Here is a 27,113-nt window from a genome sequence, read left to right as displayed (position 1 = left end):
TTAATTTCTTTGTTGTGCCGATGCATGCTGTGCTGATGCATCCGAGCATGTGTGTGTCTCTTTTTTACCTTCTTTTCTGTAATGTACTGACCATGAGTTATATTTGGTGGTCTATTTTGCGCATTTTGGTATGATCTCTACTATAATCGTTAGTAAACATTTACCCCATACTTGATTTGAGATATTTCCTGGAATGCTTTACTTAAGTTTCCAGGTTGCAGATTAAGCTCAGAAATGGCAGGATGACTGGAGCTGACATATTTGGATGTTGCAAAAATAATCTGCCTCTTATTTCCGAGAGATTTTTTGACGATTGATATTTGATGGGAAATGATTTTGGTAAGGGATTAGTGGATTTTGTCGTGCAGACAAGGTGAGTGGCCTTACAATTCTATTACCGGCCTGTATACCAACAAGAGCAACAGCTTTTATTCAAGGTCAGAATTGTTTTAACAATTTGGCTTTCCAATGGGCACTCATACTTGGAGAACTGTATGAAGTGTGGTCACAGAGATTTGATGACAGATGGTCAGAATGTAAAAAGGAGATGCATGTGTCTGGGGTGGGTTGGTCAGAAATATGATGTTCAAACATTGATTGGTTTTCTTTATTTTAGCCTTTTGAATATTGGTTTGCTAGAGATTGGAGAACGAGTAAGGCACCTGCTAAGTTTGTCCACTGAGAATTAAAGATGCATAATCACTGCTGGGTTTGATACAATATTTTTTTGAATCAAAAGCAAGTTGTCTGCTGGGAGTGCAGCCTTCGATCCTATCATACAAGTTTACAAGGTATTGTTTTCAATGATTATTAGCACATGAAAGAAGACTGGAGAATATTTCAGTATTCAAAAGAAAAAAGTTGGCTCTAGCTGTGTCCGTCTTTATACTTGAACGTCCTCTTAATATTTTCAATGTTTTGCGGTGGAATTGATGGTTGAAAGAGTAGACTGGTTGACTTTCTCAAAGTACTCAGGGCTTGGTATAGCTGAAAGGGCACAGTAATATGCTGATGTTGTTTCCCAGTCAAAATTGTTTGTTTTTTTTATCTCGCTGACCTCCAAAATAGTAGGAATTATGGATCTGGTTTATTGGTCTCTATGGAAATCATGGTCCTAGGTAAAGGTTGAAGATAAGATGCCTTTGGTTGGTACTGCAGATCCTTGTCAAATTCTCTTTCTTCTTGTGCTGCTTCCTCTCACGATGCTGTTGGAGGATTATGGACAGGATTCTGTTTTGGTTTTTACCAGCTGTTCTCTGTAATATTTTTCCATCGAGGAAGAAATACATCCTGGGAGCTTTCTTCAATAAAAGCAAACCCTTTATCGGAGGATGCACAATTAACTGGACGTTTGCTTGCATCATCATTAGCTAGTTGTGAAGATGGTGCTATGTTATAGTCCAAAATATCATTGGTTCTTCTTGATTGTGTACTCTTTTCATTCTGCATACTCCTGTGTTTTGATAGAAAGAGATGGGCGGAATTACTGGGCGGAATTACTTCTCCTTAATATGTGAGATATAGAATGTTGACGTGCAACTGACTTACTGAAGTAAATCTCAACATCTAAGGGGGCACTAATTGGATTGTGGGCTGCTCTGTATTTATACAGCTTCATCTGTCAAGGCTCCAACGATTTTGGGGCTGTTGTACAATGAGCAGGATCTGTATGGTTAGAGAATTGCAAAAGTTCTGTTTCTTGTTTTATTTTATTTACTTTGTTTTTTGGTGGGTGTGGGCAGGGTGGGGTGGGGGAATTTATGTTCTGTACATATTTGCACCTTCTAATAAAGATTACTGATATACCTTCTATGGCTAACAGATACGCAGATTGGTACAAATCTCTTATCTGTCTTGCATATTTCATTCCGAACTTCTTAGGATGGTGGTTTTTTTAATGGTTTTGTTTGTTTTTTCTTCTGAGTTTTTTTATTTTATGTTCTGGCTATATTTTTACATGATGCCTTGATCATACACATTTTTAAGAAGGCTGTTGTGGTTTTCACTTTTAAGAGTCAGTATGGGGCTAAACAAGTAGTTGGATGGTACAAATTGGAGGCTTTAACACTCTTGGTATGTCCGGTGCATTTATATTTCAACAATATTCCTCATATGGTAACCTGTTGTACACGACTTTTGTCCTAGACCTTGACTTTTATTGTGCTGTTGATGGTGTCAAGGGTTATTCAAAATTTGAACACAGAGATGAGATACAAAATTCTTGGTTGGTTGCTTTATCTTCCATTTAATACTTCTCGTGCACAAGGTTAAGGGCTCATTTGGACACAAAGATGAGATACAAAATTCTCAAAATTCACTAAACAATTTTTTAACTTTATAATATTTTTATTCAACCTTTTCTCTCTCATTTTCCAAATTTCTATAAAACATCTTAACTCAAACCATTTTAGTACTATTTACAAACCATTTCAATACTTATTCATATAATTCTCACAATTTCTCATCTCATCTCATTACCCAAGCATGCCCTAAGCCCTAAGTAATTTAATACCATATTGAAGGTAGGGGTGCTACCCACACGCTACGAGGCAGGGTAGTCCCCTGCCCGCCCCTCGCCCTGCATGGGCGTGGGTGGGGTTCTCAAACCCGGGACCCCGCCCCCACATCCTGGGGGCGGGGCTAGACCCCATACCTCGCCCATTGCCCACTTCAATAACTGACTACAGTCAACTAGGCCCAAAAATTATTCCTAGGTCCTAAAGTGATCAAAAACACATTTTTGGACCCAAATTATAAGTTTAAATTTGTAAAAGGAGGCAAGGGAAATTGTCGAGGCTGCTGAGGTACAAAATGAGGTTCTGACCTCTATGGTAACTCACACGAGGGAGGTAGGGGAAATTGTCGAGTCTGCTGAGGGACAAAACGAGGTTTTGACCTCTGTGGTGGAAGGGGGTAATTGTTTATTGTCACAGTTCTTAAATTTAGAAGGAAGCAGGCAGGTTGAGTTTGTACGGTCTGAAATGGAAGAGCAGGATAGGATGGTCTCGGATCCAGAGCTCGAAGTAGCTGTTTATGAGGAGGAGATGGATAGTTCATCTCCGTTACAGATGACTCCTCTTCAGATTGTGTCGGAGGAAACCTCAGATTGGGTTTTTAAACAAGTGGAGAAAATTCAAAGCTGTGTGGGTCTCTTTTATGATGGTTATGAAGAACAATTGAGGGCACTTTTAGTTGTTATTGAAGCTAGTTGATCCATGGTCGAGCAGTCATCTGTTAAAAAGAAGCGGGAGTTGAGAATATTGCATTGTTCTATTAATTATGACAATAAGGAGGGTACTTCGGGGAGGAATAGATCTAAGGGGAGGGAAGCTATATCAGTTAATGAAGTCTAAAATTATTTCTTGGAATGTAAGGGGGATCAATAATGTCAATTAACGCCTTCGCATTAGGTCCATTATTCATAGTTGGAAGATCGATGTTGTATGCCTCCAAGAAACAAAATTGGAAAGTGTTGACAGGAATGTTATTAGTAGCTTGTGGAGAGGTTCGTTTGTAGGCTGGACTTATTTAGCCTCTTCTAGTGCTTCTGGTGGAGTACTAGTCATGTGGGATAGTAGAGTTGTTGAGATGGTAGAAGAGTGCATTGGAAATTACTTGGTGGCATGTGTATTAAGGAACGTGGAAGATGGGTGGTCGTGGGCATTAGCAAGTGTCTATGGTCCCAATAGGGATCGGGATAGGAACCTGCTGTGGGATGAAGTATCAGGGTTGTATTCTATGTGGGATCTTCCTTGGTGCATATGTGGGGATTTCAATATAGTTTGATTCCCAAGTGAGCTGGTGGGTCTTTCTTCAATAACTACAGCTATGGAGGTTTTCTCACAGCTGATTTTTGACTTGGAACTGCTGGATTTGCCGTTGGTGGGGGGTGAGTATACGTGGTCCAATTCTAGAGGCAGTTCTAGATTGGACAGATTTTTAGTATCATCGTCGTGGGAAGCTCATTATCCGAAGTTGTGCCAAAAACGTTTTCCAAGGATAGGATCAGACCACTTCCCCATTATTCTTGAGTGTGGGGGTATTCATGAGGGCAAATGGTACTTTAACTTCGAGAATATGTGGCTAGAAGTGGAGGGCTTCATTGATAAGGTAAAAAGTTGGTGGCTGTCGTACCAGTTTGAGGGGACTCTTAGTTTTGTTTTGGCTAGTAAACTCAAAGCTTTAAAAGCTGATTTGAAGATATGGAATAAGGAGGTTTTTAGGAATGTTGAGCAGTAGAAAAAAGCCCTTTGGGAAGAGCTTCAATCCTTGGAAGCTGATGGGGATAGCGAGGAGAGCTTGTCTAGGATGAACGAAGTAAAAATAGAACTTGAGAGGGTTCTTTTGAGGGAACAAATATATCAAGGAGGCAAAAGTCGAGAGTTCTTTGGCTTAAAGAGGGTGATAAGTGTACTAGCTTCTTTCACAAAATGGCCAATTCTCATAGACGTAACAATGCTATTGAGATGTTAAGAACTGAAAATAATCTGCTTACCTTACCTGCTGAGATCCAAGAGCATGCTGTGCAGTATTTTAGTACTCTCCTTAGTGAGACGGAAGATTGGAGACCTAAGATAGATGGATTGAACTTTGCAGCGGTAGATGCTTCTTCAACAAGTTGGCTGGAAAGGCTGTTCGAAGAGCTTGAGGTGCATTGGGTGGTGTGTGGAATGAGGAGAGACAGCTCCCGGGCTGGATGGCTTTTCTATGGCATTTTTTCAGGATTGTTGGGAGATTGTGCTGGAGGATGTGATGAAGGTTTTTCATGAATTTTATGAGTTTCAAAAGTTTGAGAAGAGTTTGAATGCCACTTTTATTGCCTTGATTCCAAAGAGAGTGGGTGCTTCGAAGTTGAAGGAGTTTCGCCCAATTAGTTTGGTAAGTAGTGTCATAAGATTATTTCAAAGGTGTTAGCAAATAGAATGAGCAAAGTGATGGGGAAGATCATTTCTAAATCTCAAAACGCATTTGTTAAAGGACGACAAATTATAGATTCGGTGTTGATTGCAAATGAATGTGTATATAGCCGCATGCGGGAAGGGGCTCTGGGGTTTCTTTGTAAGTTGGACATGGACAAAGCATATGATCATGTAAATTGGAATTTTCTTTTGTATATGCTTAGAAGATGCGGTCTTGGAGATAAGTGGTGTGGCTGGATAAGTCACTGCATTTCAACTGTCTACTTTTCTGTACTTGTTAATGGGCAGCCTTGTGGGTATTTTTCGAGTTCTAGAGGTTTGAGGCAGGGGATCCCTTATCTCCCTTTTTATTTGATATTGTTATGGAAGCCTTGAGTCGCATGGTGGAGGCAGTGGTAGGAGCAGGATTTATCTCGGGTTTTTCAGTGGGAACTAATTCTAGTGGCCCTTCTACTATATCACACTTGCTTTTCGCTGATGATACCCTCATTTTTTGTGAGGCTGTTGGGGAACAAATTTAAATTTTGAGGGCTGTCCTGCTATGTTTTCAAGCCATCTCGGGATTAAAAGTGAACTTAAGTAAATCGGAGTTGGTACCGGTGGGAGAGGTCCATAATATTCATCACTTGGCTGAATTTTTGGGGTGTAAAGTTGTATTTCTGCCCATAAAATATTTGGGACTACCACTAGGGGCATCTTTTAAGGCCAAACATTTGGGACGGGGTAATCGAGAAGATAGAGAGGAAGTCGGCAGCTTGGAAAATGACTTATTTATCTAAAGGGGGTAGGATTACTCTTATAAAGAGTACTCTCACTAATATCCCTACCTACTTCATTTCTTTATTCCCTTTACCAGTTGGTGTGACCAACCGTATTGAAAAATTGTATAGAGATTTTTTATGGGGAGGCCTGGGAGAGGAGACTAAAACTCCCTTAGTGAGTTGGAAAAAACTTTGTTGCCCGATTGCTGATGGAAGTTTGGGTATTCATAGTCTATGTAGTTTTAATAAGGCGTTGTTGGGGAAGTGGCTATGGAGATACCATGGGGAAGAGGAAGCATTGTGGAGGGGGGTGATTGATCGTAAGTATGGTAGTGATTGGGGAGGATGGTGTACCAAGGAGAGCAGGGATTCGTATGGAATGAGTCTATGGAAGTTTATTAGGAAAGGTTGGGGTCGCTTCCTGAAACAAGTTAACTTCTCGGTTGGTGATGGTTCAAAAATCAGATTTTGGTCTGATGTTTGGTGTGGGGATATTGAATTGTCTCCAGCATTTCTGGTTGTTTTCAGATTGGCAACTAATAAGCAAGCTTCAGTTTCTGAGGTGATGGGTTTTTCCAATGGAGTGGTGCTTTGGGATGTAGGCTTCTCCAGATTTGCCCAGGATTGGGAAGTAGAGGAGGTTACTGATTTTTTTAGACAGTTGTATTCAGTGGAGATAAGAAGACAGGGCAGGGACCAACTATGTTGGAGACAAACAGCCTCTAAAAAATTTACAGTTCGGTCATTTTATAAGGTGATACTAAATCAGCACCATATTGGCTTTCCTTGGAAGAGGATTTGGAAGGCTCATGTTCCATCAAGGGTGGCTTTTTTCGTATGGACAACAACGATAGGGAATATTCAGACTATAGATAACTTGAGGAAGCGCGAAATAATTGTTTTGGATTGGTGCTTTATGCGCAAGAAAGAAGCAGAATCAGTGAACCATCTACTACTTCATTGTGAAATGGCTAAAGTGCTGTGGGATGGTGTGCTGGGTTATGCCAGAAGTAGTGGTCGATTTCCTAACAAGCTGGACCAACTTTCAAATGTATACTTGTTCCCAAGTGGCAGCTGCATGGAAAATGATGCCTTTGTGTATTATGTGGTGTATTTGGTTGGAGAGAAATGAGAGGTGCTTTAATGATCGGGAACGCAATAGAGATGCATTTTGGAAGTTTTTTATAAGCACTCTACTTAGCTGGTTCTCTGCTATTGTACTCAAGGGTGGAGCTGTAAACGAGTTCTTGTCTTCGTTTTTCTAAGTTTTAGAATGTAATTAGGTGTTTCTTGTATATACTTCCTGTGTACTCGGGCTTCGCCTATTACATTGTGCTTAATAAAGTTCTAACTTATCAAAAAAAATAATTTAAAAACTGTGGTTTTTAAATTTTCTATTACATAATCTGCCAAGACAATACAAGAGTCCCATATTGCGCAAGTGTGAGACTTGTATTGCCAAGACAATCTATAAAAGAGCCACCCTACTACACTACAACTTATACAAAGTATTAAGTAAAAATTCTACTTAATACATATTACTATTATTATATTTATATATAGTAAAAATAATAAATATTTATAAATATGTATAAACATATATTTATATAAAAAAAATTAAATATACGGGGCGGGGCCCTGCTGGTGCCCCCGCTGATGTTTTGCCCTACGCACCCCTAATTGAAGGTCTGCTGAATTTAGGAATATGCGGAATATGATTGGGCAGCAGATTCCTTGCAATTTATTTGATGTATGGGGTATGGAGCTAGTAACAGGTGGTGACTGCCAAGCTAGGCTTATTGCTGCTTTGATGTTTTCGCCTGGCTGTTTTCAATCTTAGCCATTCAGAAATTTGATATGCTAAATTTTGAAAATGGCATATGTTGCCTCTTAGAAACATTGAATTTATTAGGAATTTTAATGGGTGTTAGTAAAGTAGGATCTGCTATCACCCCAGAGGTGAAGGGACTTGCTGTCACCCTAGAATCTCCAATGGAGAGAACCAATGGAGTTGCTGGAGAACCTATGGGTTTGGCGTTGGTGCCTTTCATAGAGTCAGGAGTGCAGTTGGATACTGTGTCTGGGGATAACGTTGCTGCTCCCCTGGTCTCTCTTCCTCCAATAGCAGACTGGATTCTGCCTAAAGTCAACGAGATTCAGCAGTTTGTGGGAATCTCACATGGAGGATGTGAAGATCAATTTAAAGAACTAATCACTGCGATTGAGGCAAGCCACGCTCTTGAAACCAAATCAAATTTCAAGAAAAGCAGGGAGTTACAGAGTCTTTCTTGGGCAATCAGCTACGACGCTAATGGTGGTAGCTCAACTAGAGGGAAGTCTAAAGGGAGGGCATTGTGAAGACGGGGAATCAAGGGGTTGGTGTTGGGTGTGTTCAGGTAGAGTTTTAGTTCTAGGGGGAACAAGGGGTTGGGGTTGGGGTCGGGTCAAGTGTATTTTGAGTTTTTTTCCACGGGATTTTTGGGTCATTTTGGGCAATGTGTTTTCTTGTATACATTCAGTATACTTGGTTTCTCCTTTTGATATATATAATTTTTTACTTATAAAAAAAAAGTATGGATTTTGGAATGATTCTCATTATTTTTGTTTTCTCCCAAGCCTTATTCATTTATTGTTGTGCTGGATCATACCGGAAATTTAAAAATAACTTGCGCTAGCATTGGTTTGAAGAATTTCTTAGATTTAAACCGTTTCAAGTTTTCACTCTGTGATATTCATTTCTGCAGATTATGTTGTCAGCATCAGGCTCATGTTTCTTCATTGCTTAATTTTAATGTTCCTCACTTGAGCTGTTAATTGTTAGTGCTTTGTCTTTCTGACTATATCTTACTGAGTCTGTTACGTGTTCTCTCTTGGTCCTAATATGAAACTGCAATTGGAATGATATCTCCCTATGATGAATGCCTAAGCAATATATAAGTTAAAATGGGTCGTATCTTTGTGCGATGCTTCATGTACCATATAACCAAGTCCTCGTACCTGTATCATTTCTGTAGATTTTTGGTGCATTATCCTGTAGAGTAGATCTCTTGTCCCATTATAAACTAAATTTATAATTTGTATTGGAACTTCTAGCTGAATTGGTTTGCTAATTTCACAGATGGATGCCAGTTATAATTTTTTTTATTTTCTTTTTAATTCTTCGTCTGTTTTTATTTTTATGTTTGGTCCTTTCCTTCTATTAACATGCTAATGTGGAAAGAAACAAAAACTTTTGTTCGGTTTTGGTTCATCTTTTCCACTAGGTTTATAGCTCATCAGATCGAGCTGAAATTTTTCCTCCAGGCCAGTATGTTGCTAATGCTAATCCTACCCCATTGCCATTATCTTGACACTTTTTTATGAATGCTGATGGTTGTTTTTAAAATAGGATTACGTAGCTTCTAGGGTCTTAAGATAAGAGGAATTTCGAATTTTGAGAATCCTCATCGTGTGGGAAGAAAAGAGATTTCTTGTGAAACGTTGTTTTTAAGATTATCGAAGATAGGAACTCTTGGGGGCAGTGGAGTCCTTTGGTGTCTATTTCATTTATGTGCGCAATTTAGAATTTTTAGGAAGGAATTCCCCAAGTGAGTTGTTTGATATGTTTCTGAATACACTTCGTTCAATCTTAATTCAGACTGTATTGTTTGTTTTCCTGTGGAGTATGCAGAGAAGTACTCAAGTGTTACAAATGCTTGCATGGTAAATTTGGTTCTAAAATGCTAAAAATAGGTTGCAAGGAAAAGTGGAAAATATTTAATGCGGATTTTGTTGATCTTTATGTTTGTATCATGTGTGGACATGTTGTTCTGGTAGAAACCTGATTATAAGAATGTTATCCTAATGTTTGTGAACACTACTGCAAAATTCTTTTAAGCTAGCAATTGAAACAAACAATGAGATGGTTTCCTGCTAAAAATGTTATCATAATATTAGTGAACTGTAATGATTTAACTTTGCATTTTCTGTTATTTATTTCCTTTTTTTAGCATCTTTGCACCTTGATGTGCCTTTTTCTTCTACTGGCAGTATGCATTAGTAAGTACACTGGTCTTTTATTGGAGTACTTGTCTAAGTTTTACAGTCGGAGATTTCTACTTTTGATATATTGGAAGTCATTTTCAACCTGGATGTGAGCTTTGGCTTCTCAATTAGTATCTTTTATCTATTATTAAGGATGCTTTATCTGGTGAATGGTGTAATAGTTCCTGTATTAGTTCATGAGATGTCGGGAAAATATGGCTACGATTGCCTGATGGGACAGATGCCACATTCTTCTCTTTTTATAGGGGTCATGCTTGATAACTGCTGTCATCATCATTGTCATCATCATATCTTGTCAGTGTGGATATTTGCTTTTAACGATAGAATTTTCCCTGATTACTTTTTGAATTCTTCACTAATGCATTATCATTGTTTATAGGTGTAAGAAGTATCCTTCAATGGAGTTGAGGGGTCTTTTCCAGTATCTTGTGAACCAGTTAAAGAAGGGCCAAGGAATTGAGCTTGTTCTATTGCAGGTAGTTTTGACATCTGAAAGTTACTTCATTATTACGAGTAATTTGTTCCAAGATGATAGCTTATAAAAAAAAAACTGCCAAGATTATAAATTGTCACTGTGGATAATCTATGGAAAATATACATTGTTATGATTAATTGGTGGTGTGTAAAAGGAGAGTCATCCAATGATCATATTCTTTTATTGCATTGCAAAATTGCCGGTACTTTGTGGGATTAAGTTTTTGGGTTATGCCCAGAAGAATAGTAGACTTTTTTAGCACTTGGAGTGTCAAGTGGCAGCCCAGAGATTGAAGCAGTGTAAAGATGGTTCCTACTTGCCTTGTAATGGTGCATTTGTAGGGAAATACAAGATAGAAATTTTGAAGATAGGGAATGGATGCTGGATGAGTTCAAAACTTTCTTATTTTCAATACTCTTTTTCTGTTTTTTGACAAGTAAGAATAAAATTTTATTGAAGGAAAATAGGCATAGCCAAAGTACATAGGAAGTATACATGAAGTACACTTAGGGGATGCTTGGGGAATGAGATGTGATAAGAATTTTGTGAGTAGTAGTAAGATGGTTTGTGAATAGTAGTGAGATAGTTTGAGTTAAGTATTTTTTGGATTTTGAAAAAGGAAAGAAAAAGTTGAATAAAAAATATTATAAAGTTAAAATATTTTAGAATATAATTTTTTAATATTATTTGTTTTAAGATTTAAAAAAGTTGAATTATTTTTTGTTTTTTATTTAAAAGTTTGGGAAAGTTGTAATGATTAGTTTGAAAAAGTTGTAATAATTAGTTTAAAAGTATTTGTGTTTGAATGATATTTGGGATGAGATGAGATGTAAACTTTTTCCAAACATTCCCTTAGTAACAAATAGGAACTAGAAATGGATACAAGCTAATTATGGAAACTAGCCCCATTACAATCAATGACAGAAGCCCAAGAAAGTGTTAAAGATGAATCTCTTCTACTCACCCAAGGAATACCCCCAGTCTTCAAAACACCTACCATTTCTATCTATCCATTGGCACCACATAATACAAAGAGGAATCATTTTCCATACAGCAGCAATATGAATATTACCCCGAAGACCTCTTCAACACTTACAAAATATCTGCTACCCTTCTAGGCATTATCCAATCCACTCCGTTCTGGTTGAAAATAGCATCTCATAAAAACCTGGCCACCATGCAAAGTACAATAAATGATCTGCAGTTTCCCCATTTTTCTTGTGTAAATAACACCATTCCATAATTATAAGACCACTTTTTCTCAGCTGTCTGGTGATAATTTTCCCAGTGGAAGCCGTCCAACCAAAGAAAGCAATCTTGGGAGCTACCTTGCATCCCTAAATACTCTTCCAAGGAAAATGGTTACTATGACGACCCAAAAGAGCCTTGTAAAAAGATCGAACTGGGAATCTCCTACTCCCATTTGTTGTTCATATCATCTTGTCCTCCACAACATTACCAACATTCGTATCATATAGCCAACTCAAAAAAAGGGCAATGGTTCCAAGTTCCCAATCTTCAGCCGTTCAATTGAAACAAATGTTCCATTGAGTTGAGCCATTGGAGCAATTCATCTAATCAGCCACCATAGCCTCCTTATCACTTGCTATTCGATAGAGAGTGGGGGAAAAGCTCTTATGGGCCCTCTCACCATGCCAGAATGAGAGCCACATGCTACTTCAAAACTGAAGAACTTGGAAAACACCCCCCCCCCCCCTTCTAAAAAAAAAATTCTTTACAGATATTCATCCACAACCCCACTGCATGTACCCTTACTTCGTTAGAATACCATTCCCCACTAACACTCCCATACTTGAAGAGTCAACAACAACCCTACACAATCCTCCACCTCCCTATGATACCTCCACAAGCACTTACCAAGTAGGGTCTTATTAAAGATCCTCAAGTTTGCACCCCCAAACCACCACAAGCGAGTGGGGAACAAACTTTGTCCCAACTAACAAGATGGAACTTAGCTTCATCTCCAATTCCTCTCAAAGAAAAGCACAGAAGACTTTTTCAATGTGAGATGCCACACTTGAAGGTAAAGGGAAAATAGAGAAAATATGTTGGGGGATTAGAAAGAGCGCTTTTGATACAAGTGATTTTGCCCCCCTTTGACATGTAAATTCTTTTCCATTCTACCAATCTTCTTTTGATCTTTTCTAACATGCCATCACAAATAGGCTTCGCCTTAAAAGCGGCCCCCTAAGGAAGACCGAGTATTGAATACTACATGATCTGTCTCAGTAAAGAACATTTTCTCGTCTGTGAAGAGATGTAAGATACTAACACCACCCACCGAGAAAGAAATCCTCCAACAACAGCAACCAACGTAAGACTGAGAGCATCCATGACAATGACAATGACAATTGACAAATAAAAAAAAAGGAGAGAGGGCCCCCTTGTTTCAGCCCTGAGAATAGATGAAGATACCAACCGAAGATCCATTCACCAAAATTGAGAAATAGACTGTTGAAATACAATGTTGAATCCATGAAACCCATCTCTCTCCAAAACCACATCTCCGAAGCAAATGACACGGGAAGTCCCAGTTTATATGATCATATGCTTCTCCATATTTAGTTTGCATAATAAGCCCAACGGACCAACACACGAGAAGTCCTAGTTTACATGACCATATGCCTTCTCCAAATCTAGTTTGCATAATAAGGTTGGCGGACCAGCATTGAGTCATCCATCCAGGCATTTGTTAGCAATGAGAACCAAATCCAGGATTTGTCTTCCTTTAACAAAAGCATATTGGGGTTTTGATATAATATTTCTCATTACTATACATACGATTGGCAAGAACTTTAGAGATTATTTAGTACACCCCATTCATGAGACTAGTGGGGCGATAATCCTTCACATCCTAGGCCCCAACCCGCTTGGGAATAAAAGCAATATAAGTTGCATTAATGATTTTTCTAAACTTACAAAAGAGTGAAGTTCATTAAAAAGTTTAATGATATCCTCCCAACAACCTCCCAACAAGTACGGAAAAAATCCATAGAAAACTCATCTGGGCCATGAGCTTTATTCTTTGCCATCCCACTAATCACATGATGAACCTCTTCCGCCTCGAACAATCTCTCCAACCAAATAGCACTTGAATGATCAATAGACTCAAAGGCCAAACCATCAAGTTTAGGCCTCCAAGTAAATTGTTCCGTGAGGAGTCTGTAATAATTGACAATGTGGCTCTTGATAATGTCATGATCGGAAAGAACATGGCCATCAACCTGAAGCATCTCAGTACATTATCCCCTTCTTTCATTCATAAGGCCTGAGATTCTCCACGAGATCTCTTCTATCAAAAGCACCTTCTCAATCTCCGAGGTGATGAAGCTTTTCCTAGAGGACTCCTCAGCAGAAAGAGAACCAATGACCCCCGTCCCCTCCAAAACCTACAAGTCCTAAAAAAGTGACTTCTTTTGACTTTCATGATGTAACACCCCGTCCCTCGAGGGTTTTAAAGCTAGAGGAACTAAATGCTACTAACCTTAAAAATGTTTACATTTTAGCGCCAAGTATAAAAGATTCTATAACATTTATGAAAACTCATAGTACTTTATTAAAATAAAACCTCTCCAAAATAAAGTTTGTCAGTAACAGTTATTAAAGGAAAATAAAATAGTCATGCTACAAAATTACTCAAATTGTAAATGAATAAAAGTTTTCCTTAGTGCCTCAAGCCTCAATGTCATCCCTAAACAACATCCTCTCGCGAAGCATCTTCATAATCTTCCTCACCTAGGGTGGGAAAAAATAACATAAAAACACAAAATGAGTTGAATACTCAACAAGAACCACATCACTTAGTAAACATAATAGTAATCTAGGTTTCAGTTAACATTAATACTCTCAAGAAAACATTACCTCATAGCGTATGTAACCATTAACTTCAAAACATAAAAGAAACATTCATTCCTTAACTCTTATCCTTAATGGCCGTTACACATAGTTATCCCTGTGTCTTAGGGTTAGTGACCCTTGTGGTCACGACTCTTTTCATGGCTAGCAGATATGAACCAAGCCTCCTTAGGAACTAGTCATCACTAGATGCATTGCTAGTGATGTATTCTGGCGCTGTAATTCGCCCCAACCTCATGGTACCGTCTTCACCATTATGGCTAATACATTAACCTCATCAAACACATGCAATCATACCTGTTCATTTTCTTTCTTTCCTTTACCTTACCTTGCCTTGCCTTTTATTCATTAAAATCATTAAAATATATAGTCATACTATATAATATTCAGTCACATCATCATTCATACAATTTCATAGTCACTTGCATTTATCTTCATCATAGATAGGGATCGATGGATGGGAGCTATCAAAGAAGGCTCATACATATATATATCCACCTTTATAAACCTTTACTTTACATATATGGAAAGACATGATCATAGTCACTTACCTCGAGCCATATGCAAACATCACCTTTATGTAGAAAACACCTTCATGCAGTTGGATCACATTCACATCAGTTGACACGTACATTTAACATGTTATTATGTCAATTTCCTTCTTCAGTGCACCCTAAAATTAAAGATTTTGAACTCCACCTAATAAGGCTACCTATGACCTTAGACCATATTGTGTCCTCAAATAATTTTCACTTGACCTCATAAATATCACTTAACCTAAATGACTAAATCCTCATCAACTTTCATGTCCAAACAATTCATCCTAAGAGCATTGGATTGGTTATTCCAATATTCAAAATTTGAAGAATAAACTTTTTTAACTTTTAGCTAATCACTTACACTTCAAATCTACATTGGATTAGCCATCACATTCTCTATAAAAATAAAATGCTATTATTTTTTATTATTTATATTTTTTTAATTAATTTTTAATTTTGTTACTTTTTTATTTTATTTTCATAATCTTCAATAACCTCCAACAATCATATTCATTTTCATTTTCACAATCCATAATAATCTCATATGTACATATTTGTACATTATCTCCTATGTAAATAAAAACCCCATACGTACAATCCATAAAAATCCCATATCTATAATATAATAATCTCAAAATATTATAGACAACTACAGAAAGTGCAAGACACATCATTATTCACTTTAACACATATGACTCGAACCTACTTGTAAAAACTTATCATAGTTCACTGCCACCACATATCGAATATCCTCCGTTTCGTGGAGTGGGGGGAGAGGCTTGTTGGCGTTGTAGTTGGGAGGTGATCAGTGAGGGATGGAGGGGCTGCTGTAACCGATCAAGAGAAAGAAAACCTGGGCAATTGCTGGAAGAGCATGCGGTCTCGTGTTCGTTATGTATGTGTAATTATGCATACAGATCTGAAGCTTGATTGCCATCCTGGTCGGGTCTCCATCGGTAGTGCGGGTCTTCCTGGTTTCCGATGTGGTCTACGCAAATTTACAATGGCCTCTGCTAGTTTTTCGGTGCGAGAAGAGGTGGCCTGCTTCGGTTGGGTGTTGAATGCCCTTGCTTTGTTCTCGATTAATGAAAATTGGGAATGTTGTGAGCTGAGGACGTGTGGTTGCCAGTCCCTATGGTGCAATTACTGTACTGGAACGGTTGGTTCTGACGGTGTTGTGTTGGTGCTGGGAAGTGGTGATGTCACGGTTGGAAGCAGCAGCTCGCAGTGGTATTTATATGTGGTGACAAGTGCTTTGTTTTCTACATTACAAAATAGAGCTGTTGGGTTCATGGTAGTGCCGTGTATGGTGCAGCTTCCGGTGGTGCAGTGCTTTCAGCAATGGTTATGCACAACTGGCGAAGGAGCAGTGGCTTGCTGAGGTGTTTCAACAACCTTTTAATGACGGTGCAATGTGCATGCGTTTGTTGGGCGACGTGAACCTGTGTGGTTTCTACGGTGGTGCAGACGGTGGTTCGTACGTTGCTGGTGACATGACTAGGCTACGAATGGTGGATGCGCAGCGGTTTGCACTGGTTGGGTGTTGATCATGCTTGCTCTGTTTTGATTGGTTGGCTTGCTGGTTTCTTTGTCGTGACCAGTGGCTTGTGATTGAGACACAGTGGGGCTGCGTACGTGGTTGCCACCATGATGCTTGATGGTTCTGCCGGGGGGAGCTAGGGCTACTACATGAGGAAGGTTGGGCGGCATGCTAGGGAGAAAGCAATGGAAGCGCAAGACAGAGGGGCTGCCTGGTGGCTTTAACCGTAGACTCGAGGGGAGAGAGAGAGATGTTGAGCAGCAGCCCTAGATGAGGAAGAAGGAAGCAAACCAATGTGCATGGGACTGCAGGTCTGGGTATTTATAGCAATATGGTAGGTTTTTGCAACAGGGTCATGGGTCCTTTCCTATGGGTCTCGGGTCTTGGGCTTATTTTATGGGCTTGCCTATAATTTCATGGGCAAAGTCACTTAACAACCCTAATGGGCGATCTTAAATCCCCCAATTCATCCACTACATACTTTTGGGCTTTTAAACAAATTCTTGGGCCTAATATCAATTAAATAGGGGCCTACTTGGTCCATAAATATTAAATGGGATTTAACCTAATTATTGTGCCCAATAAAACCCATTAATCCACCATAATAAATTTTGGGCCCATGACCTATTCAAAATAATCCAATAAATCTTGGTTGGGTAGCTCCAAAAATATTGGTCCATTAATAACATCCAAAATCATCCACTAAACCTTAACGGGCCTTAAAGAAATGCTTGGGCCAACAAGCCTAATTAAATTTTGATAAACCTCAATTGGGCTTCTAAGATTTCTAGCCAACCCTCAACAAAATTATAACTCATGGGCTTATCCAATATGGGCCATTAAACCTAATTTAGGCTCAATAAAATTATTCATATTCCGATCTTAGAAATATTGGACTGGGTAGTCACACATGATTTGGCTTACTTTATTAGAATATTTTCTTTTGGACAGGTTCTACTAACTTTAATAGATTTGACTTTCATGATTTTCATGTATCCTTTTAACCCTGTAGGTGGGTGTCAATCTTATATACATTCTGTGGACTTTGGTTACGCCTTTTGTGCTTTATAGTGATGAATTATTACATATCAAAATTTAGTTATTGATTGGAGTTTTTATTATATCAGGAGCTTATTCAACAAATGGCAAATGTCCAGTACACAGAGAACCTTACTGAGGAACAGCTGGATGCCATGGCAGGTGGTGAGACTCTTCGTTATCAGGCAACTTCTTTTGGAGTAACTAAAAATAACAAGGTATTTCCATTTTTGCTTGCACTATTTTTTAGGTGGACCTTAAGCTGTCCTGACAAAGTGTATTAGGAATGTAGATTGACTCATGATTCCTATGAATTGGTCAACTCTAGTTTCATGTACATTAGGTAATTATACATGCATTAACACACTTAAAGAGGATTCATGATTCCTACGTACATACAGGTGGTTTTTGTGTGTAGTTTAATTTTTCCATGTGTGCCGACCTCTGAGAAATTACATTAGGCAATTACACACACACCGGTACACAAAGATGTTGCTTTTACCATAACTATGAGGTTTTCTTTGAATTGGAGATTTCTATATTTACAATATGTCCCATTTAGTAGCCAGAAGTTTTTTCTCACCCAACTCTTAGGGCATGTTTGGGTAATGAGATGATATGAGAATTATGTGAATAGTAGTGAAATAGTTTGAGTTAATATGTTTTATTGGGTTTTGGGAAAGTAGAGAGAAAAAGTTGAGTAAAAATATTATAAGTTAAAATATGTTTTGGGAAAGTAGTAAAAATATTATTTTTGTTTTGAAATTTGAAAAAGTTGCACTGTTTTTTGTGTTTTGTTTGGAAGTTTGGGAAAGTTGTACTGATTAGGTAATGCTTAGATGAAAAGGTTGAAGATTTGAAATTAACAAGTGTTTGTGTTTGAGTGATGTTTGAGAAGGAAATTATGAGAAGTTTTGAGATGAGATTATCTCACTTTCCAAACAAGCCGATAACCACCAAACCTCCTTCCAACCCATGTAAATAAGTGAGAACCCGGTATTTTAATTTTCATTAAGTTGAATGTTATTGCTGCATTGTGTTTTATCCAGATGTTCCCAGACTTCTTGCTTACCCTTTTCCCACACTATCCACATTATTTTTGGAAACTTTGCAATATTTCATGCACTTGACTCGTAATAAAGATACCTGAAGCCAAAATGTAACTTTTTTATTCCTTTTTTCTTTTAAAAACTGCCCAAAGATTTTAGGACCGTTAAATTCACCTTGATTTTGCATTAGACTTTGCTGAGTTTAATATTATGTTCATGCTAAATTCCTGAGGTTGACATGTCTGTGCAGGCATTGATCAAGTCGACTAACAGGCTTAGAGACTCATTGCTTTCAAAAGATGAACCAAAGCTGGCAGTTCCTCTTTTGTTACTTATTGCTCAACATCGTTCTGTGTAAGCTTTAGAACTCTATATGTTATTTATTCACTTGAGTAGTAAAAATATTCTTCTCCCTAGTCAGATCTTGGGCCCAGAAATGAGGGCCTTAAACTTGTCGAGTGTTTGTGTGTGGGTGGGTGGATTGTGTACTCAGCAACGTACTTGTGGGTGTCACTCGTAACTCCAAGATGTTGCAACACCTGGGAAATTGGATTCATTTTAAAGATGACTCATTGGGGGTAAAACTTATGGTGTTCAGAGCTTAAAGATTCCAGGCCCAAACAGCCGCCTTGGAGGCTGTCACAGTGCTGTAATAAACTGTAGTATTTCAAATCGTTCTGTCTTTATAAGTATTTATTGACTCTACCCTCCTAGCTAATGTACAATTTATGAATAGTCATGCTTTATAATGTGATCTTGTCATAAACAGATTTTTATAAAAGTGTTTGCAAAGAAATTAGCATCTGTTTCATTTGGACAGTATGTATAAAATATAACAATCCCTAAACTGTTTTCTTCGACAATCAATCCATCATATATCTATCATAGTATCACACGCAAATTTTGACCAACCCTGAAGAAATTCTTACCTAGCCTTAATAGCTGTGCAGAATGAAGAAAAGTCCTTTTGGTTCTTTTAGTTTCTTTGACAGTATTTTGGTTCCTTGCCTTCTCTAGCCCTTTTTTATAAATAGAAGGACTTCAACTTGTAAGGAATTGTAATCTGGTGGGATACTTTTTACCTGCCCAAGTTGGTTGCCATGAGATTGATGTGTTATGTCCTGCTAGTGAGTCTCATCCAGGGACAGAAAAGAGAGAACAAAACCAAATTGCCTCATTCTATTATTTTTTGCAGGGTTGTCATTAATGCTGAGGCCCCCTATATAAAGATGGTTAGCGAGCAGTTTGATAGATGCCATGGCACTCTTCTTCAATATGTTGAATTTCTTTCTAGTGCAGTGACTCCAGCATCAGCTTATGCTCAGTTGATTCCCTCTCTTGATGATCTTGTCCATCTTTACCACCTTGATCCTGAGGTATGTTCTCTCTCCTTCTCTCTCTGTGGCTACTTTCCACCCTATTTAATCAAAATGCTATACTTGTGAGGTCTAGTATGCTTTAGCTTTTTATCTATTTGCTGTCTAAATCTATATTTTTTTCATTCTTTTGATTTTATGTGAAAATTGATTCCTCAAGTGATTTTGTTGGAGTATCATGTTGCTTTCCTTCTTCTGTATTAGTAACATCCTTCTTATTGTGTCTCTTTCCTTCATATAGGTTGCTTTCTTAATATATCGCCCTGTAATGAAGCTCTTCAAGTGTCAGGGGAATTCTGAGATCTTGTGGCCCTTAGACGACAGTGATGCCACAAATATTGCTACCACAATCATGGAGTCTGAACCTACAGAGTATTCTGGCAATATGGTTCTCGATCTTGGCTCTCCAAGGAGGCCTATAATGTAATCTTCTCGACCAATATTATCTTATTATGCCTTTTGTGAAAACCTACTTGGCACGAATGCTCTGATATCTAGGCCACTGTTATAGATAATGATTGTAAACATGTATAAAAATATCACATTTTTGTCTTTAATTTGCTGGCATTGATGGCATTAGTTAGCATGACACTGTAGTTTTTATCTACTTGGATAAACTTGAATGCTTTATATGACCCTTCTTTTTGAATTCCAAATTCTAACAAGTCATCTTTTCCTTCCATGAATATCATGCAGGTGGTCAAGTCTTCTTGATACTGTCAGAACAATGTTGCCTTCAAAAGCCTGGAATAGCCTGTCTCCTGATCTCTATGCTACGTTTTGGGGGCTTACTCTCTATGATCTTTATGTTCCAAGAAATCGTTACGAGTCTGAAATTTCCAAGCAACATGCTGCACTTAAGGCTCTGGAAGAGGTTTCTGATAACTCAAGTTCGGCAATCACCAAAAGGAAGAAAGACAAAGAGAGAATCCAAGAATCTCTAGATCGCCTGACAACTGAACTACATAAGCATGAAGAAAATGTTGCATCTGTTCGTAGACGGCTTTCCCATGAAAAAGACAAGTGGTGGAGTTCGTGCCCTGATACTTCGAAGATCAACATGGAGTTCCTTCAGCGTTGTATTTTTCCTCGCTGTACTTTCAGTATGCCAGATGCTGTCTATTGTGCCATGTTTGTGCACACTCTTCATTCCCTTGGAACACCATTTTTTAACACAGTGAACCACATTGATGTTCTGATATGTAAAACCTTACAACCTATGATATGCTGCTGCACTGAATATGAAGCTGGAAGACTTGGAAGGTTTTTATGTGAGACACTAAAGATTGCTTACTATTGGAAGGTAATCACCCCTTCATCTTGGTTTCATAAGTATTGCGCAGTTTATCCTTGGTGATATTTTTGGATGTTACCTATATATTAGATGGCATTTCAATAAAACAATTGAATGTTATGCCATATTTTTCTCCACTTTTCTTTTTTTAATTCTTGATATTGACCTGTGCTTTGTCTGATTTTTGGGATCCAGAGTGATGAATCCATTTACGAACGTGAGTGTGGAAACATGCCAGGCTTTGCTGTGTATTATCGATATCCAAACAGCCAGCGAGTTACATATGGGCAGTTTGTTAGGGTTAGTTCTTTGTCTTGTACTTTGAAGTGCTTAACATTTACTTGTTAATTCCACCATGTCAGAGAACTCAACAGTTCATTAGTTTATGTAGCATTCTCTAAACCCTCTACAATTACTGTTAGCTTGTTTATGGCAATTCTTCCCGTGTTTACTTTTGATTAAGCCCTCGACAGGGATATTACTATTTTTTAGTTTCATTCAGTTGCTTATGGTTTGACCATTTATGGTATTTGTTGGGTTTACTTTTGAGAGAGGCCTTGGCATTGGTGTTACTGATCCTTGTTGTTTAAGTTAAAAGTGTTACTGATCTTTTAGTATCATTTTATTGCATTGGGATACAACTTGAGGGTATGCGAACATGATTGGCTCTGAAGGAGTTTAAGAGTTCCCAAATATCTGCAATGTTTCAAAAAGTTGTTGAAGTTTAGTGATTGGTGACCTTATTTAGGAATGAAGACTGATGGCTCTCGTATACTGAATCTACAAGGACTTGCATTCTAGCAGAAAATGCTTGATGATAGGTCATTGTAGAGTTGGATGCTTGTCAGGTCCAGTAAGTCTAATGTTGGCTAATTCGTTAATAATTCTACATACATTTGATCCGCAGTGATGCTTCCTCATAATGCTACTTCTGTAAAAGTGTAGTATTGTTATATATCAGGGTTAAATGAGACTTTTCTTAGTTATACGGGGCGGATTGAAGTTATGCAAGAAACAAAGTAAATTCAATTATAAGCTCCACCTTTTATTTAGAGTTTCTTGGCATTTTTCCTTTTTGGTGATCATTTAGAAATTTAAAGTTTTTTTATAATGATCAGTATAATTCTGAAAAATCACCTGCTGTATCCTTTATGTCGTTAAGGTGGTCCATGATATTCTATTTGACACGTGATAGAGTTCTTGATTGAATCAATATTTGATCTATTTTAGTTTTTTATGTTTTGTTATTTTGTCTCAAATATGTTTTTTTGCATTATTTTCTACCTTGTTCAATCTTTTAGCATGTGAAATAGTACAATTAGTCTATTACTATCATCATGTATGTCAGTTATGATGACTTTTTCTTTTTCTTTGCTTGGCTCAAGAATGTTGCTAAGTTGCCTTATTGCTGATAGGTACATTGGAAATGGAGTCAAAGGATCACGCGATTACTGATTCAGTGCTTGGAATCTGCCGAGTACATGGAGATACGAAACGCTCTTATATTGTTGACAAAGATTTCTAGTGTTTTCCCCGTTACCCGAAAGACTGGTATAAACCTTGAAAAGCGGGTATGAGATACGTTGGATACTTTGCTATTTTATAATGAATTACACGATTTTTTGTGGTATATGTATAGCATTTTTAATTGTATTTCTATGTTCCATGTAGGTAGCTAAGATCAAAAGTGATGAAAGAGAGGATCTCAAGGTGTTGGCAACAGGGGTTGGTGCAGCTTTGGCTGCTAGAAAGGTATTCTAGAACTTTAATTGTGTATTTGTCTGCAATTTTATCTTCATGAACTAAATATCCTTTCATTCTGCAGCCTTCATGGGTTACAGATGAAGAATTTGGGAACGGCTATCTGGATAACAAGCCTGCACCATCACTTTCTATCAAGTCTTCAGTTAATTCTGCACCTGTGCAAAGCAGCTCTTCCATCAAAATTTCTCAAAGTGCTGCAGCAACCCTACATCCTGATTATGGGAATTCTGTGAAAGATCAGCTATTAAAAGCAAAGCCAGCAGATGGGAGGTTGGAAAGAACAGAAAGTGTTACAGTTGCAAAGTCGGATGCTGGAATTCTAAAAGTAAAAGGTGGTTCTTTAATTAACGGATTGGATGTCCAATCATCTTTGCCCTCAACTGCTTTACAATCTGGTATTTCAAGATCGATGGAAAATCCAAAGCAAGTGGATGAATCTGTAAGAGTAGTGGATGAAAATGTGGCAAAAATTACTACTAAGAACTCGGCAGAATTTGAGGTATTATTTGAAATCTTGTCTTTATTCAATTAATGATTCCTCATTCATATTCAATTATGCAGTCAAATGTAGCAGCATCACTTGCAGTTGGTTTCACATGTAGGCATGTGAAGTATTGAGATGATGTTGTCATCTGATCAGGGGATTGAAAGTGAATTTAGCAGTGTACAGTGAATATAGCAGGCCCCTCTCTAACAGTGTACAGATAATAGGTGCTGCCAAGTTCCACATTTAGCAATTGTGGCATCGTATATATTTATGCGTTACTATGCTCCAAGGCTTCTTTTAGGTTGAAAGTGAATTTAGCTAAGTCAGAGGCGGTTCTGGTGAGAATCTTGGTAGCATTTTGATGCAAGGTATGATCTTTGTGCATGAAATACCTTGGCATTCCCCCTGGCACCTCCTTCAAGGCTAAATTGGTATGATGTGATTGAGAAGATCGACCGTTGATTGACTGTATATTTCCAAAGGTGGTCGGATTACGTTGATATACCTTCTCTAATTTTCCAACATATTGCTTGTCTTTGTTTCCCCTCCCTGTTAGTGTGGCCAATCAAATAGAGAAGCAACAACAAGACTTTTTATGCAGCCGGCTAGGTTAAGAGTTCAAATTTCACCTAGTGAACTGGGCTAGGGTGTGCTCTCTAACATCAGATTGAGAGGTTTGGGAGTTCAAAACTTTCTTCTGTTCAACCATGCCCTTCTAGGGAAATGGCTCTGGTGGTGTAAAAAAGAGAGGGAGGTTCTATGGAAGGTCATGATGGATTCTAAATTTGGGTTTGCTTGGGATGGATGGTGTTCTAATGAGGTACAGGGGTCATATGGCGTGGGGATATGGAAGAAGATAGAAGACGATGAGGGGTGTTTTGTTATCATGCTAGACTTGAGGTGGATGATGGCTCTAGGATTAGATTATGGCATGATTTATGGTGTGGTTACAGGGCTCATCAAGGAAGCTTTTCCAAAGATGTATAGTATTTCATGCGCTCAAGAAGCTTCAGTGGAGTAAATTCTTTTCAGAGTGGCCCAAGTTAGAAGTTGAAGCCTTCACAGAGTTCTTCAACCTCTTGTAGTCTACAGATAACATCTGGAGGTGTGGATAAGATGCTTTGAGCCCCTACTAAGAAAGGGAAGCTCACTGGCCAATCTTTCTACAAGGTAACCTATTCCCTTGGAGGAAACTTTGCCGGACTAAGACACCTAGGCAACCTCCTTGGGGAGAATTCTCACCATGGACAACCTAAGGAAATATCGCATCATTGTGATAGATTGGTGCTGCTTGTGCAAAAAGAGTGGGAAATCTATAGGCCACCTTTTCCTCCATTGTGAGATTGCCAATACATTGTAGAATGACATTTTCAGTCGACTTGGGTTGACTTGGGTTATGCCCAGAAGAATTGTGGGTCTCTTTGCCAATTGGACAGGGTTATATGGCAGTTTACAAATTACAGCAGTACAGAAGATTATCTCTATTTGTCAAATGCATTGTATTTGGAGAGAACGATGACAGAGATTTTAAGGACTGCACCGGATGCTAGAGGAGCTGAGTTTTTTTTTTCTTTTTAATATTTTTTTCTTTTGGGTAGCTTCTATAGATTGTAACGGGCTGGGTTTCCATGACTTTCTTGTCACTTTTCCTATTTCTAATTAGGTGTTCCTCTTGTGTACTGCCTATGTACTGGGGCAATGCCTTTTATACTTTAAACACGTGCTGCATGCTTCAACTAGTCACCTGTCTCCTCTGCTTTTGTTCTAGTTAGTACATTGCTGGCAAATACTCAACAGTATTAATTAGTCATTCTTATAATTGATTGAGCAAATAAAATAAAGCATGTGAACTACCTCGTTATTAGTTTTTTTTTGCAAGTGAACTCCCTCATTATAGAAAGGACAAATAAGTTGTCTTTTCAATATGAGAAACTTAAATGTTGCGAGGTATGAGTTCTGGCAGTTAAGGCAATGATAAAATGCAATTTTATCATCTTCTAATCTGGTAGTGCTCCCCCATGATCTCTTCATTGCTGGTTTTTATTTTCATAAAAGAATTAAAACTTTTGGTTTGTTGTTTGAAGTGGGTATGGAATAGTGGAGTCTTTATTATTTTGGCACTTTGGATCTGTTAGTTCACTTGCATCCCGTGATGCTGCATGGCACGTTTGTTTCTGGACTTTGTGATTTAAAATCTATTAATATTCATAACTACTGTTGTTATTTTCTCCATCATCTCTTTCTATCTCAATAATATATTTTCTTCCCTTTCTAATGTCAATGTACTCCATTGACAGTTGAGAGCTTCGGCAAAACGATCAGCAACTACTGCATCGCTTACTAAGCTACCAAAACAAGATCTTACAAAAGATGATAGTAGATCTGGTAAAGGTGTTGGTAGAAATCATGGCTCTTCAACTGGCGACAAGGATCTTTCAACTCATGTCTCAGAGGGCAGGCAGGCTGTGACTGTCAATGCTTCCTCTTCAGTCACTGCAAATGGTAGCACAGTTTCAGCTTCAGCAAAAGGTTCAACTCCATCTGCTAGAACATCATCCGATATCCATGGTAATGAATCCAAGACAGAGAGTGGAGCTTCCAAGTCTTCTGAGATGAGGGTTTCTGCTGTAAAGGACGATGGTGCTGAAGTGCCTGATCTACCAAGGCCCCCTTCTCGTGGTGTTCATTCTCCTAGGCATGATAACTCTGCAACTGCTTCCAAGTCTAGTGATAAGCTGCAAAAGAGAGGCAGTCCTGCTGAAGAACCTGATAGACTCAGTAAACGCCGTAAGGGGGATTCTGAAACAAGAGACTTAGAGGGTGATACTCGATTGTCTGATAGAGAGAGGTCTTTAGATCAGGGAAATGATGAACAAAGTGTCTATAGGCCCACGGATAAGCCTTTGGATAGGTCAAAAGATAAGAGTAATGAAAGATATGACAGGGATTATAGGGAAAGAGTAGATCGTTCTGATAAGTCCCGTGGGGATGATATTCTTTCTGAAAAATTGAGGGATAGGTCCATTGAAAGATATGGAAGAGACCGTTCAGTTGAAAGACCTCAAGAGAGAGGTACTAATAGGAGTTTTGATAGACTTCCTGACAAAGCTAAGGATGATAGGAACAAAGATGACAGAAATAAATTACGGCACAATGATGCATCTGCTGAAAAATCTCATGCTGATGATCGTTTTCATGGTCAAAGCTTGCCTCCACCTCCACCCTTACCACCTAATGTGGTTCCTCAATCTGTCAATACTGGTAGAAGAGATGAAGACGTTGATAGAAGGTTTGGAGCCACGAGACATACACAAAGGCTATCTCCAAGACATGAAGATAAAGAACGGAGACGATCTGAAGAGAATTCCCTGGCTTTGCAGGATGATGCAAAGCGTAGAAGAGATGATGATTTTCGAGAGAGAAAGCGGGAGGAACGAGAGGTGCTTTCAATGAAGGTATGCATCAGCCCTAATATAGTACTATAATTGTCTTTTAGATTCAAAATAATAACTGTGATGATGTGCTGGGTAATTCGTCTGGCAAAATAATTGAGTCGAGCTAGAATCTGTGTTTTCTATTCATATAGATGGTTTTATGCGTAATGAATGGGATAAATTTTGTTTGTCATATCCAGGTGTTGTGAGTGACCAGTAATAGTCCAGAAATACTTGTTTATGGTCTTTTGGCTTGATCTTACTCGTGTTTGGTTCTTGAATTTGCTGAAGAGTGGAGAATCACCTGTTTATACGGTTGTGTTGTTATACAGGATTGTGTTACAACAGAGGTGTTGCACATCCATCCTACTATTTTCAGTTGTGTACCAAGCAAAAAGAACTAAAAAAAGAAAAGAAAAGAAACTCAAGCTTTTAATTTTGAATGGACTTTACCATTGAATTTTTCCACCTTTTAGCGAGCTTACTTTTGAAACTTGTCTGGTAAGGAGCTCTACAG

At 38.3% G+C, this 27,113-nt stretch overlaps 1 protein-coding gene across 1 annotated transcript in view; it reads left to right on the top strand.

Moving 5' to 3' along the window:
• Nucleotides 1-27,113, top strand: part of LOC109014327 (THO complex subunit 2) — a 44,728-nt gene that overhangs the window by 16,043 nt on the left and 1,572 nt on the right. Inside the window, exons 20-30 of the mRNA XM_018996754.2 lie at nt 10,104-10,200; nt 17,282-17,410; nt 18,492-18,595; nt 19,437-19,617; nt 19,859-20,040; nt 20,314-20,920; nt 21,107-21,211; nt 22,327-22,482; nt 22,583-22,663; nt 22,737-23,174; nt 25,460-26,617. Of these exons, the coding sequence (XP_018852299.1) occupies nt 10,104-10,200; nt 17,282-17,410; nt 18,492-18,595; nt 19,437-19,617; nt 19,859-20,040; nt 20,314-20,920; nt 21,107-21,211; nt 22,327-22,482; nt 22,583-22,663; nt 22,737-23,174; nt 25,460-26,617 (3,238 nt within the window). The remainder of the gene's footprint in view (nt 1-10,103; nt 10,201-17,281; nt 17,411-18,491; nt 18,596-19,436; nt 19,618-19,858; nt 20,041-20,313; nt 20,921-21,106; nt 21,212-22,326; nt 22,483-22,582; nt 22,664-22,736; nt 23,175-25,459; nt 26,618-27,113) is intronic.

This window comes from Juglans regia, chromosome 16 (assembly GCF_001411555.2).
Source record: "Juglans regia cultivar Chandler chromosome 16, Walnut 2.0, whole genome shotgun sequence".
NCBI lineage: Eukaryota > Viridiplantae > Streptophyta > Magnoliopsida > Fagales > Juglandaceae > Juglans > Juglans regia.
The sequence above is the reverse complement of the archived record's forward strand: the minus strand, read 5'-3'. Positions and strand labels throughout refer to the sequence as shown.